This window comes from Papio anubis, chromosome 16 (assembly GCF_008728515.1).
Source record: "Papio anubis isolate 15944 chromosome 16, Panubis1.0, whole genome shotgun sequence".
NCBI lineage: Eukaryota > Metazoa > Chordata > Mammalia > Primates > Cercopithecidae > Papio > Papio anubis.
The window spans coordinates 41,828,984-41,843,617 of NC_044991.1; the positions used below are offsets into that span (position 1 = coordinate 41,828,984).

The following is a 14,634-nucleotide window of genomic DNA, read 5'->3' on the forward strand; positions in this document are numbered from 1 at the left end:
AACCATCATAGATGTCACACTGGTTTTGGTTTTACTTCTAAACATTTTTTTGACAAACTTGATATTTGTGTCCGTATTTATGGGGTATGTGTATTAGAATGTGTAATAATCAAAGTGTTTGGGATATCCATCACTGGAGTATCATTTCTATGTGTTGGGTACATTTCAAGTCCTCTTTTCTAGCTATTCTAAAGACAATACATTGTTGTTCAGTATAGTCAGCCTGCTTTGCTTACAGGCATTAGAACTTATTATTTCTATCTAACTTTATGTTTGTACCCATTAACCAACTTCTGTTCACTACTCCCACCCTCATACATGCATTCCAGCCTCTGATATCTATCATTCTACTCTCTACCTCCATATGATCAGCTTTTTAATCTCCCACATATGAGTGAGAGCTTGTGATATTTGTCTTTCTGTGCCTGGCTTATTTTACTAAACATAATGACCCCTAGTTCTGTCCACGTTGTGACAAATGACATAATTTCATTCGTTTTAATGGCTCAGTAGTATTCCATTGTGTGTATATATACTGCATTTTCTTGATCCATTCATTCATTGTTGGACACTTAGGTTGGTTCCACATCTTTGCTGTTGTGAATAGTGCTTCAATAAACATGGGAGTGCAGTTATCCCTTTAATATATTGATCTCTTTTCCTTTGGATAAATACCCGGTAGTCAGATATCTGGATTGCATGGCAGTTTTATTTTTAATTTTTAAAGAAATCTGCATTCTGTTTTCCATAGTACTAATTCAGATTCCCACCAATAGTGTATAAGAGTTCTCTTTTCTCAGCATGCTTGCCAGCATCTGTTATTTCTTGTCTTTTTAGTAATAGCCATTCTAACTGGGGTAAAATGATATCTCTTTGTGGTTTTGATTTGCATTTCCCTGATAATTGGTGACACTGAGCTTTTTTTTTCATATTATCTGTTGGTCATTTGTGTGTCTGCTTTTGAGAAATGTCTCTTCATGTCTTTTGCCCATTTTTAATGGGATTAGTTATCAAAATAATAAAGACTATATATGACAAACCCACAGCTAACATTGTAGTGAATGGGGAAAAGATGAAATTTGTTTCTCTTAGAACTGGAAGAAGACAAGGATGCCCACTTTCACCACTCGTATTGAAGATAATACTGTAAGCTCTAGTCAGAGCAGTGAGGCAAGAGAAAGAAATACAAGGCATCCAAATTGGAAAAGAGGAAGTCAAATTGTCCTTCCTTGCAGATAGCATGATATTATATTTAGAAAAACCAAAGACCTCACCTAAAAACTCTTGGAACTGATGAATGAATTTAATAAAGTTGCAGGATAAAAAAATCAACCTACAAAAGTCAATAGCATTTGTATATACCAATAATGAAATAGCTCAGAAGGAAATGAAGAAGGCAATCCTATTTACCATAGCTACCAAAGAAAAATACTTAGGAATACATTTAACCAAGAAGGTGAAAGATCTCTTCAAGGAAAACTGCAAAATACTGATGAAAGAAATTGAGGCGGACACAAACAGATGGAAAGACATCTCATGCTCATGGATCAGAAGAATTAATGTTGTTAAAATGACCATACTGCTCGAAGCAATCTACAATTTCAGTGCAATCCCTATCAAAATACCAACGTTGTTTTTCAGAGAAATAGAAAAAAATATTCTAAAATTTGTATGGAACCAAAAAAGAGCCTGAATAGCCTCAGCAACCCTAAGCAAAAACAAAGCTGAAGGCATCATGCTACCTGACTTCAAAATATATTAAAAGTCTGTAGTAACCAAAAGAGCATGGTATTGGTATTATATAAAAATAGACACATGGACCAATGGAGCAGAACGGAGAACCTAGAAATAAATCCACGTATTTTCAACTGATCTTTGACAAAGCCGCCAAGAACATACATTGGGGCTCTCTTCTTGATGCTGGGAAAACTGGATAAGAACATGCAGAAGAAAGAAACACGACCTCCCTCTCTCACTGACCTCACAGTGACCTCACAAAGAGATATCATTTTACCCCAGTGTACAAGAGTCAACTCCAGGTGGATTAAAGACTTTAATGTAAGAACTGAAATTACAAAGCTACTAGAAGAGAACACAGGGAAAGCTCTTCAGGACATTGTTCTAGACAAAGACTTTATGGGTGAGACTTCAGAAGCACAGACAGCAAAACCAAAAATAGACAGGGGCTATGTTAAACTAAAAAACATTTATGCAGCAAAAGAAACAGAGTGAAGAGACAACCTGTTGAATAGGGAAAAATTTTTGTAAGCTACTCATTTCATAGGGGACTCATGTCCAGAATGTACAAGGAACTCAACTCAACAGTAAAAAATATATTGGCTTTTCTATAAGTGTTTTCAGGAACTAGGAAGAGATTTGCTCTTTATGGCTAAAACTCTAGCCAGTATCTTTGTTATAAATACTAAGAATAAGATTAAAGATCCTTTTTTGTTTTTGTTTTTGAAACAAAACTTTGCTCTTTCATCCAGGCTGGAGTGCAGTGGCATGATCCTCAGCTTACTGCAACCTCCATCCCCGGGGCTCAAGTGATTCTCCTGCTTCAGCCTCCCGAGTAGCTGGAATTACAGGAGCCCACCACCATGCCCGGCTAATTTTTGTATTTTTAGTAGAGATGGGGTTTTGCCATGTTGGCCAGGCTGGTCTCGAACTCCTGACCTGTGATCCACCTGCCTCAGCCTCCCAAAGTGCTGGGATTACAGGCGGGAGCCATTGCGCACAGCCACTTTTTTTTTTTTTTCTTTTAAACTTTCAGTTTTTATGCTTAAAGAAGGAATCAAGCTAAGAAATTATTTGTGAAATTTCTTTTCTGAAACAGGTGGCCTCCATCTTAATTTTGATGACCTGTAATTATTTTTTGATAGGACTTTAAATTACTGGCTATAGCCTTAGATTGACATTGGGAAACACAGTCTGGGAATAGAAAGGGCTAGAAACTCACTCATGGTTTGGTAGGGTGAGAATGAGGGAACCTGAGTGTCATGACATTCCCATGACATCTTTCATCAGATTATGTCAGCAGTTACTGCTCTTGGTCAGAAGGCACTTACAACTTAAGAGCAGAGAACAGAGACAGTATTAGCTGACTTATGGTATATCCAGCCATATCCTGTCACATGATTTTAAAAATAAAACTTAAAAGTCAAAGAACAAAGGCTAATGAGTTTCCCAGTATAAGAAGTAGATAATATTGTAGAGTTTATTTCATAAGAGTAAACCTAATACCCATTTATTACTATGTCATATTAAGTACAACGTCAGAGCAGTGCTTTTTAAATTTTAATGTTCATCAGAATCATTTACAGTTCTTGTTAAAATGTAGGTTCCTATTCAGTAGGTTTTAGGTGGGGCCTGAGAACCCTCATTTCTGTCAAGCTTCCCTGGAGCCACTGATGTTGCTGGTTCCTGGAGCATATTTTGAGCATTAAGGGTCAGAGCAGGGATTCCTATCTTTTAGGGTGATGGAACTCTTTGAGAAACTGAGGAAAGCTGTGGACCCTTAGAATAGTGAACCTGCCTCCTGCTCCTCATCCCCCTTCCCACCCACTCATCCCAGTGCATAGGATTTCAGGGAGGTTGTGAAACCTTTGAAACCTACCTGCATCTTCAGTTTTCATTTTAGAAGTGGCTAATAAAAATACAGTCATATTGCGTAACAGTCTTTCAGTCAGTATCTTTCCTAGTGCTTTTATAGAATGGATGTTAATTTAAAACTAGGAACACACTGCCCTGGTTACCTGCAGGTTAGAATACATGATCATGTGGGAGGGCCCTTTAAATTGAGCTGCTCCAAAGGTGTGAGGTTCTGAGATGGTGAATTATGGAGTCTCTGGCTTCCAGCAGGAGTGGTGGGCATAGTATGAGCCACATTACTTCATTTTATAGGCAAGAATTGACAAGTCAATATGAGCAATACCACGATCACTTCTAATATTTCTATGTAGCTGGATGATTTTGTGTTCATGAGAGGTATTTGTTGATAATAGTGGTTGTAAGATGAAAGCTCTAGACACATGAGGTTAGTGATTGACTGAGAAATGACCCGTGTGGGAATGGGAGGAATCTAGAGGTGGCTGTCTGTGATATAAGTAAACCCAGGTGGTTTGTTCTCTTGTTGAGCAGGACATGCTTTGATAGTTGAATGCTGTAGGAAAGGTTTAATTTTATGAAGTATTTGTTTTGCAGCCACATGAACATGGGGTGTCCTTGAAGCAGTTCTTACCTTTGGGTCCACAATGGAATTGTCCAGCTCCTGGTGGGTTGGAGTGGAAGCACTTTTCAGGCTTGGAAATGTTAAACTTGGCCCTGGGAATCCACTGTAGTTCCCGAATGGTGTTTACTGCAAATGCTTTTTGGGTTTAATTGTTCACAACTGATATTTATTTTGTCTGTCTTCATCTGAGCTGGCCAAGATGTTACCCCTTAGCTGGTTTCCCCATACGTGGATTATTTTAAAGTAAATCGCAGGCAACATATAATTTGATTTGTAAATATTTCAATATGTATCTCTAAAAGATTTTTTAAAAAGTCATAATACTGTTATCATACCTACAATATTAGTAATAATTCCTTAACATCATCAAATATCTAGTCAGTGTTAACATTTCCCTATGTAAGTTATAATTTTTTTTTTTTCCTTTTTGAGACAGAGTTTCACTCTTGTCGTCCAGTCTGGAGTGCAATGGCATGATCTCAAGCATTGTAACCTCTCCCTCCTGGATTCAACCGATTCTCCTGCCTCAGCCTCCCAAGTAACTGGGATTACAGGCACCCACCACCACTCGGCTTGCTTTTTGTCTTTTTGCAGAGGTGGGTTTCACATGTTGGCCAGGCTGGTCTCGAACCCCTGACCTCTGCAGTGATCCCATTTGCCTCAGCCTCCCAAATGGTTACAATTTTTTTTTTTTTTTTTTTTTTTTTTTTTTTGAGACAAAGTCTGGCTCTGTCATTTCAGGCTGAGTGCAGTGGCCGGATCTCAGCTCACTGCAAGCCTCGGCCCCTGAGTTCACGCCATTCTCCTCGCCTCAGCCTCCTGAGTAGCTGGGACTACAGGCACCCGCCCCACTGCGCCCGCCGCTAGTTTTGTATTTTTTTAGTAGAGATCGGGTCACAGTGTTAGCCAGGGATGGTCTCGACTCCCCTGACCTCGGATCCCACTCGCCTCTCGGCCTCCTAAAGTGCTGGGATTACAGGTTTGAGCCAATCACACCGCCTATGGTTACAATTTTTAAAGTGCTTTTTCTGTTTGAATTGGGATCCAATTGGTTGATATGTTTTTAATGTCTTTTTTAGCTTTAGATTTCCCTTCCATCTTTATATTCTTTGCAATTTGTCATAATTTGGAATATGCTGGGTCATTTACCCTGCCGTCTTTCCCACAGGCTGGATTTTGCTGATTCCCTTGCCTGAGGATATTGGCATGTTCCCACTTACACTTGTCTTTGCTGCTGGTTCCCTGTAGGGAAGCTGTAGGTCAGAGCCAGGCCATCCCTGCGAGGGAAGGACAGGAACCCTGGGGCAGTAGCCTTGGTACTTCACAGTGGCTGGCCTGGTAACCATTGGTGGTCCCTCCCTAGAGCCATTAATTCCCTGGTGGTGATGAAATGATATTTTAATTTTGTTATTCTTTTTTTTTTTTTTTTTTTTTTTAGCAGGAATATCTCTAAAGGAGAAACTTTCTTTCACAGTTACTTGGTTACTTGAAGTACAGATAGTTTTGGAAATGCAAGATAAATGCTTGATTCTTTCTTTTAACAGTTTTCAAAATAATGAGACAGATCCTTTGATCCTTCAGAGGGGACCGTTGAATTTTTATTTTTAAGTTATGAGTTTATGTGCTTAAATATCTATGTATTTCAGTTGGTTTTTAGTTTTTTTGCTGCCTAGATTTCTCAACTTTGGGCAGCAGGAACTTATGCAGGTTGGTTCCTCAGTCCTTTTGACAGGGTCCTTGTATTAGTTTTCTTTTAGTGTATAACAAATTACCCCAAAACTTAGGGACTTAAAACAATGTGTATTGACCAGGCATAGTGGCTCACGCTTGTAATCCCAGCACTTTGGGAGGCCAAGGCGGGTGGATTGCTTGAGCTCAGGAGTTTGAGACCAGCCTGAGCAATACAGCAAAACTCCATCTACAAAAAATACAAAAATAGGCAGGTGCAGTGGTACGTGCCTGTAGTCAAAGCTACCTGGGAGGCTAAGGCAGGATAATCGCTTGAGCCTAGGAGGTGGAGGTTGCAGTGAGCTGAGATCATGCCACTGCACTCCAGCTTGGGCGGCAGGAGTGAAACTCTGTCTCAAAAAAACCAAACAACAACAACAATAAAACGCAGCCTGTATTATCTCAGAGTTTCTATGGGTCAGGAATCTGGGTGGAGTTTAGCAGGGTCTTCTGACTCTGGCTTTCCCCTAACGCTGCAGTCAGGGTGCCAGGCGGCTGCCCAGTCATGTTTCATCGTCATGTCCCCGTGTGGGCTTGGGGAGCGTGCCCTGCCAGGGTGTCTGGCGTGCTGCTGGTAGGCCCCTGTTTCCTGCTGGCTGGGTCTGTCCACAGGGGTCCTCACTCTGTCATCCCTGGCTTTTCGCACTGCCAGGGCTCTAAGAGAGAAGGGAGAAGAGAGAGCCAGCAAGACAGAAGTCACAGTCTTGAAAGCCCGTCTGGGAGGTGACAGACCATCACTTGGGTGTGTTTGGGTTGTAGTCATTAGAAGTGACTCACTAGGTCCAGCCCACACTCAAGGGCAGGGATCATACACACTAGGGTGTGAGTACTGGGCGATCATTGGGAGCCATGTTACAGGGTGCCCGCCACAGCCCTAGTGACCTGTGTTAGTGTTCCTGCTTTATTGTGTGAGGAAATGGTTCAATATTTGGATTGAGTCACTTCTCCAAGGAACCCTGACTTATTTTAGTGGAAAATGGTATTTATAGGCTGTAATCTGAGCATAAGATTCTAGGCCTTTTCAATGGACAAAGCAAGGGAGTTGTTTGTTTTTTTAATTTCGGATGAAAGATGAAGTTTCTGCTACTCCTTCCAATTAGATTCAGGACTACAGTTTTTTCTGGGACAGAGTTGGCCCAGGCTGGAGTGGAATGGCACGATCTCAGCTCACTGCAGCCTCCGCCTCCCGGGTTCAAGCGATTCTCCTGCCCCAGCCTCCGGAGTAGCTGGGATTACAGGCATGCGCCACCATGCCTGGCTAATTTTGTATTTTTAGTAGAGATGGGGTTTCTCCATGTTGGTCAGGCTGGTCTTGAACTCCCGACTTCAGGTGAACCGCCCGCCTCGGCCTCCTAAAGTGCAGAGATTACAGGCCTGAGCCAACTGTAGCTTGGCCAAGACTACAGTTTTTACTTAACCTCATCAAACTTATGTTTGTATCTCATTCAGCCACTTCAAAAACCTTGGTTCTCTAGGGCACCAACATAATTACTCTTGTAATGTCCCATAGTACACAGACAGAAATCTCAGAATAATGACACTTACATTACCACCAAAAATATGATTACTAAAAATGGTTTAAGATTTCTTTGTAGTTCTTTTTTTTTTTTTTTTTTAAGGATATATCTCATTACAGTATGGTCAAATTCCTCTATAGAGTCATAATTGAAATAATTTCCCACTTTGTGGTGTATAACTAGATTCATTTGCTTCAACTTAGTTCTGAATTTTAGCTTGTTTTTAAAAATTTTTGTTTCATTTTTGCATACATTATTTTTATCATTCTAAAGATGACCTCCAGATCAAGTATATTTGCAGAAATCTAGCTTCTATCCTTGTCCACGTCCCTTGTCCGCCCCAAATCCTTATCCTCAATTTCCCTTTTTTCCCCAGGTAGCCTTTTGAAAAATTCATAGGTTTTAAAAAAGTTTTAAAATATGATTTGTATTTTTCTACATAGATTTTCTCCATCTTTTGTCTCCACTGAACAGTATATCCCAGTGGCCACGCCATAACAGGATATAGAGATATTCCTCATTCCTTGTTCAGTGGCGTCACACTCCATTGGGTAAATGTATGGTCATTTATTCTAGGGAACTGTACTCTTAAGGAGTCCTCCTGTTCTGCTGTTTTCTGAGAAATGCAGTTTCTGAACAGATGTAGAAAGAAGGTAGGAGGAGGGAACAGTGCCCTGGCTGCTTCTGGAAGCAACACCTGCTTGTAACCACTCCAGTTTTCTTTTTGGTTTGCATCTTGTGTAGGGGGCTAAGGTATCTTTTTGTAACAAAGTGAGTGGGGCTGCTTTTTTTTGGTGAGTCTTGGCCCATTGTGGTGTCTGTTATTTCATTTACTCTTCCTTTGGCTTACAATTGGAAATTCTTTCAGGGTTTAACAACACACTGTATCAGTCATAATTGTTGATGGTGGCATCATTTTGCGTATCTTCATGTTGTATTAGTAAGGTTTTGGAAGGAGTGGTATCTGAGGTTGCTCCTCAGATGCCATTGAAAAATAAACTCCTAATGTAAAAAGTAAATAAAACAAATGGGTTTAGTTTTGTTTTGTTTTTAATAATCTTTTCTCTTCTAACCACTACTGAATTATTTGTGTTGCAGGGAAAAGGACTTGGAGGCCAAGTTCATTATTCAGATGGAGAAAAGCAAAACAACAATCACAAACTTAAAGGCAAGTAGTGACCTGGCCTTGCTTAAGTTCTAAGAGCCCCATGATTGCTTTACTGTGGGGATGACTTACGGGGAAATAAAGCCTGTCTGCTGTTTCCACACCCTCCTTTCCAGTACAGTTAGCCATGTCAGCTTGCACCTGGCTCGGGCTCAGTCTTGAAGCAGAAGAGTTGATCCTGTTTCCTTTCCCATCCCTGGCTTTATTTGGTCTGGAAGCCAAATCCAAGCCGTTGCTCTGGTCCAGGAGGTCCTGAGTCTATCCCAGATTCGGGCATTTTCATCCTGTGTCCTCGTGGTAGGGGCGTAGCCTGGCAATTGACTGTGTTTTGTGAACATTAAATAAGCTTTGCCCCTAGATTTTTTCTATTTTTTAACAAAAATAATCATGTTTGGTAATCCTTGAAGAAGAACTGGTATTATTATTCAAAACTCAGGATAGGAAAGATTAAAAAAAAAATCACCAAATTTCTTTTCTGGAAAAAAAAGTTAAAAAATATTTTCAAGATGGCAGGTTTCTCCTTTGGCACTTAAAACATCCTGTTTGTTTATTTAGTTAGGAAATTTTTAAAGGGCGCTGAATGCTTTTCACTGAGGAAGGTAATAGGGGTATAAAATTAATATTGAAGAAATCAGAGCCAGACTCGGTGGTGCACACCTGTGGTCCTAGCTACTTGAGAGGCTGAGGTAGGAGGATTACTTGAGCCTGGGAGATCAAGGCTGCAGTGAGCCCTGTTTATGCCATTGCACTCCACGCTGGGCAACAGAGCAAGATCCCATCTTAAATTTAAAAAAAAAAAAAAAAGAAAGAAATGAAGTACTTTGTGGGTTCATTGCCTTTCTCCTTCGATATTTGTCACTAACTTTTAGGTCTGGATTTCTGAGACATGATGCTCCATGGCCAAGTCAGATCCATCTCCTGTTCACATCTGAGGAGCAGATTTCTACTAATATGTGGCTCAAAGGACTGGGTACTTTGAGATCCAATTTCAAAGTAGTGCGAGTTGATCTCCAATGATAGAAGCTGGGAAATGCTCCCATCTTCCAACTGAGCAGCCTCTGGACCATTTGATTTCCTCCGTTGAGGCACTGGTGTCCTTTACCTGAGGCATTCTCCACTGGATGCCTTTCTTTCTCTGCTTAGCACAACCCTTGTGCATTCCAGCTCTGTCTGGCCTGCACGGTGCTTCTTTCCCTTCCTTTGGCCTCTCGCATCTTCTCATGTTTCTACCCAGTTGTCACTTGTCCATTCCCTGCTGGTAATTACCTTGTCTTTCCTTCATGTGCCTTTCTATGCTCACAGTACTTTGGTAAAAGACCACTGACCCTGGATGAGTCTCCTTTCTTTGTGCATTAATCTGTTTTCTTCGATTACTCTGTTGCTTTTTGAGTTTTATAAACATTTTATCATCTGATGTTTCAGTAACCAGAACAGATGCCCAGACTTTTAGTGTTTTCATAAGAATCATAATTTTTTTTATAATATGTGAATCGTGGAAAATATGGTGCTCATTGAAGTTATTCAGCATATGTCCAATAAACAGACTTTGGGAGCAATATGAAGATTTTAAAACATGGTTTTGGGGTGCACTTTAAGCATATAGCAAGGGGGACAAGATACATGCAAACACCTACAATAAACTCACAATATGGTGTGTCCTGAAAGAGTCTAGGCTGTCGGAGGTAGGAGAAATTACTTCTCTGTGCAGTGTCCAAGGGAAGTGTCATGAAAGAGGAGACGTCTGCCCTGGAATTTTCAATGAGACCACCAAATCATACAGCTCTAGAAGGTGCCAATCTTACCATGATCTATGTGAATACCACCCTCGTAGTTGTGCAAAGCCCAACTCTGGTGGATTTAGGTGGAGGGAACAGTAAATAAAAGTCACTGAAGCTGGAAAAACAGTAAATAAAAGTCACTGAAGCTGGAGTGTTGGGTTCTTAGGAGTTAATCGTGGAAAAAAAAAGGTCAGAATAGTATTCTTGGGTCGTATGACAGACGGATTGCTATAAGGAGTTTAGTTCATATTTCAATTTTATTTGTTTATTGTTTTAGAGAAGCCAGCAGGAATGAAATGCTTTTTAGTCAGCATAGAAACATGGAAGTTTGGGTCAAATGGCAGTGCTCTTTACATTATTATTATTATCCTAATCATTTCTTTCTAGATACCAGAAGGAGGCACTGGGGACTCAGGAAGAGAACGGACCAAGACCTTCACCTATGACTTTTCTTTTTATTCTGCTGATACGAAAAGCCCAGATTACGTTTCACAAGAAATGGTATATGATATTTTCAAAATATTTATGTTGATTTATTTTCACATTGAGGAAAACATGCCTACCCTAAAATACTTTAAAATATCTTGCCAATTTCCTTCTGAATGTAATTTTTATGTGAAATTAGCCTTTGCTAACTTAACTTTCTGAGTGTTATTTAGGAGTATTTATTTAAGCCTGAGAAGAATTCAGTTCTCAAAAGGTTGATTTTTTTTTTTTTCCACTTTTGAGCATAATGATGATAATTTTTAATTTGTTTCAAAACCTGGATATGGTTCCTGTTTAGAAGGCGCTCTACATGGAAAGCATTTCTGGGGGGAAGTGTGTATGCTGCTAAGCCCAGTAAAAAAGCCACTTAACCTTGAATGCTATTCAGTGTGGAGATTTAGGAGGAAACCTCAAACCCAAGTCATGTGTTCCCAGCTTATGTGGATCATTACAGGTTTTAGAGTGGATTCTAGAAAGAAAGAATGTTTCATTCAGAATCTTTCTAGAATCTAGAATGATGCTGGAATTTGTCCAAGAAACCTGGCCTGTAGGCTTTTAAGGGCTAAAATGTAGATGTGAAGTGGACAGGTAAGAACAGACACAAAGGTACCCGCAGAAGCCTATCAAGACACTGATGTAGACATTTCAGGTGAGCAGAGGGACAAGTATATTTCTCTGGGTGAGGAAAAGCCAGGTATTTGAGCAGAGTGTGGTTAGAAATGGGGAGCACCAGTATAGAAGGAAAAACGCAGGCTTCATCACTGGGCCTCTTCCTGGCTTGTTGACAGCTTCTTTAGATACATTGCTGTAGGTCTCCATACGTTAAAATGGGGATAAGAATTCCTGTCCTGCCTGGCCTGGGCTGTAATCCATGCAATGGCATCTCGAAAAGTAGGGCATGAAAAAGTACTTCTTTCTTTCTTTCTTTTTTTTTTTTTTAAATTACACTTTAAGTTCTGGGATACATGTGCAGAACGTCCAGATTTGTTAAATAGGTATACACGTGCCATGGTGGTTTGCTGCACCCATCAACCTGACATCTACATTTTAATGCTATCCCTCCTCTAACCCCCTACCCACTGACAGGCCCTGGTGTGTGATGTTCCCCTCACTGTGTCCATGTGTTCTCATAGTTCAGCTCCCACTTTTGAGTGAGAACATCTGGTGTTTGGTTTTCTGTTCCTGTGTTAGTTTGCTGAGAATGATGGTTTCCAGCTTCATCCATGTCCCTGCAAAGAACATGAACTCATCCTTTTTTATGGCTGCATAGTATTCCATGGTGTATATGTGCCACATTTTCTTTATCCAGTCTATCATTGATGGGCATTTGGGTTGGTTCCAAGTCTTTGCTACTGTGAATAGTGCTGCAATAAACATACGTGTGCATGTGTCTTCATAGTAGAATGATTTATAATCTTTTGGGTATATACCCAGTAATGGGATTGCTGGGTCAAACGATATTTCTGGTTCTAGATCCTTGAGGAATCGCCACACTGTCTTCCACAATGGTTGAAATAATTTGCACTCCCACTAACAGTGTAAAAGCGTTCCTATTTCTCCACATCTTCTCCAGCATCTGTTGTTTCCTTTTTAATGATCACCATTCTAACTGGCATGAGATGGTATCTCGTTGTGGTTTTGATTTGCATTTCTCTAATGACCAGTGATGATGAGCTTTTTTTCATATGTTTGTTGGCTGCATAAATGTCTTCTTTTGAGAATTGTCTGTTCATATCCTTTGCCCACTTTTTGATGGGGTTGTTTGTTTTTTTCTTGTAAATTTAAGTTCCTTGCAGATTCTGGATATTAGCCCTTTGTCAGATGGATAGATTGTAAAAATTTTCTCCTATTCTATAGGTTGCCTGTTCAGTCTGATGATAGTTTCTTTTGCCATGCAGAAGCTCTTTAGTTTAATTAGATCCCATTTGTCAATTTTGGCTTTTGTTGCCATTGCTTTTGGTGTTTTAGTTATGAAGTCTTTGCCCATGCCTATGTCCTGAATGGTATTGCCTAGGTTTTCTTCTAGGGTTTTTATGGTCTTAGGTCTTACGTTTAAGTCTGTAATCCATCTTGAATTAATTTTTGTATAAGGCGTAAGGTAGGGATCCAGTTTCCATTTTCTGCATATGGCTAGCCAGTTTTCCCGACACCATTTATTAAATAGGGAATCCTTTCCCCATTGCTTGTTTTTGTCAGGTTGTCAAAGATCAGATGGGTGGCGTTATTTCTGTGGCCTCTGTTCTGTTCCATTTGTCTATATCTCTGTTTTGATACCAGCACCATGCTGTTTTGTTACTGTAGCCTTGTAGTATAATTTGAAGTCAGGCAGCATGATGCCTTCAGCTTTGTTCTTTTTGCTTAGGATTGTTTTGGCTGTATGGTCTGTGTTTTGGTTCCATATGAAATTTAAAATAGTTTTTTCTAATTCTGTCAAGAAAGTCAATGGTAGCTTGATGGGGATAGCATTGAATCTATTAATTACTTTGGGCAGTGTGACCATTTTCACAATATTGATTCTTCTATCCATGAGCATGGAATGTTTTTCCATTTGTTTGTATTTCCTTGAGCAGTGGTTTGTACTTCTCCTTGAAGAGGTCCTTCATATCCCTTGTAAGTTGGATTCCTAGGTATTATATTCTCTTTGTAGCAATTGTGAATGGGAGTTCACTCATGATTTGGCTCTCTGTTTGTCTGTTATTGGTGTATAGGAATGCTTGTGATTTTTGCACGTTGATTTTGTATCCTGAGAGTTTGCTGAAGTTGCTTATCAGCTTAAGGAGATTTTGGGCTGAGATGATGGTGTTTTCTAAATATACAGTCATATCATCTACAAACAGGGACAATTTGACTTCCTGTTTTCCTAATTGAATACCCTTTATTTCTTTCTCCTGCCTGATTGCCCTGGCCAGAACTTCCAACACTATGTTGAATAGGAGTGGTGAGAGAGGCCATCCTTGTCTTGTGCTGGTTTTCAAAGGGAATGCTTCCAGCTTTTGCCCATTCAGTATGATATTGGCTGTGGGTTTGTCATAAACAGCTCTTATTATTTTGAGATCCCTTCCATCAAGACCTAGTTTATTGAGAATTTTTAATATGAAGGTGTGTTGAATTTTATCGAAGGCCTTTTCTGCATCTATTGAGATAATCATGTGGTTTTTGTCATTGGTTCTATTTATGTGATGGATTGTTCAGTTTCCATGTAGTGAAGTTTTGAGTGAGTTTCTCAATCCTGAGTTCTAATTTGATTGCAGTGTGGTCTGAGAGACTGTTTGTTATGATTTCCATTCCTTTGCATTTGCTGAGGAGTGTTTTACTTCCAATTATGTGGTCAATTTTAGAGTAAGTGTGATGTGGTGCAAAGAAGAATGTATGTTCTGTTGATTTGGGGTGGAGAGTTCTGTAGATGTCTATTAGTCCCATTTGGTCCAGAGATGAGTTCAAGTCCTGAATATCCTTGTTAATTTTCTGTCTTGTTGATCTGTCTAATATTGACAGTGGGGTGTTAAAGTCTCCCACTATTATTGTGTGGGAGTCTAAGTCTCTTTGTAGGTCTCTAAGAACTTGCTTTATGAATCTGGGTGCTCCTGTATTGGGTGCATATCTGTTTAGGATAGTTAGCTCTTCTGTTGCATTAATCCCTTTACCATTATGTAACGCCCTTCTTTTTAATTTTTGATCTTTGTTGGCTTAAAGTCTGTTTTATCAGAGACTAGAATTGCAACCCCTGCT

General features: G+C 39.9%; 1 protein-coding gene across 11 annotated transcripts in view; it reads left to right on the plus strand.

Moving 5' to 3' along the window:
- KIF16B (kinesin family member 16B) overlaps nucleotides 1–14,634 on the plus strand; it is a 308,558-nt gene that overhangs the window by 37,045 nt on the left and 256,879 nt on the right. For 10 of the 11 annotated variants that reach the window (XM_003905090.4, XM_003905091.4, XM_009216570.3 and 7 more), the window contains exons 2-3: nucleotides 8,575–8,644; nucleotides 10,807–10,920. In XM_003905090.4, the coding sequence (XP_003905139.2) occupies nucleotides 8,575–8,644; nucleotides 10,807–10,920 (184 nt within the window). Of the gene's footprint in view, nucleotides 1–8,574; nucleotides 8,645–9,433; nucleotides 9,612–10,806; nucleotides 10,921–14,634 lie in introns of those variants that run through there. The other variant, XM_009216571.4, reaches the window with a different exon arrangement.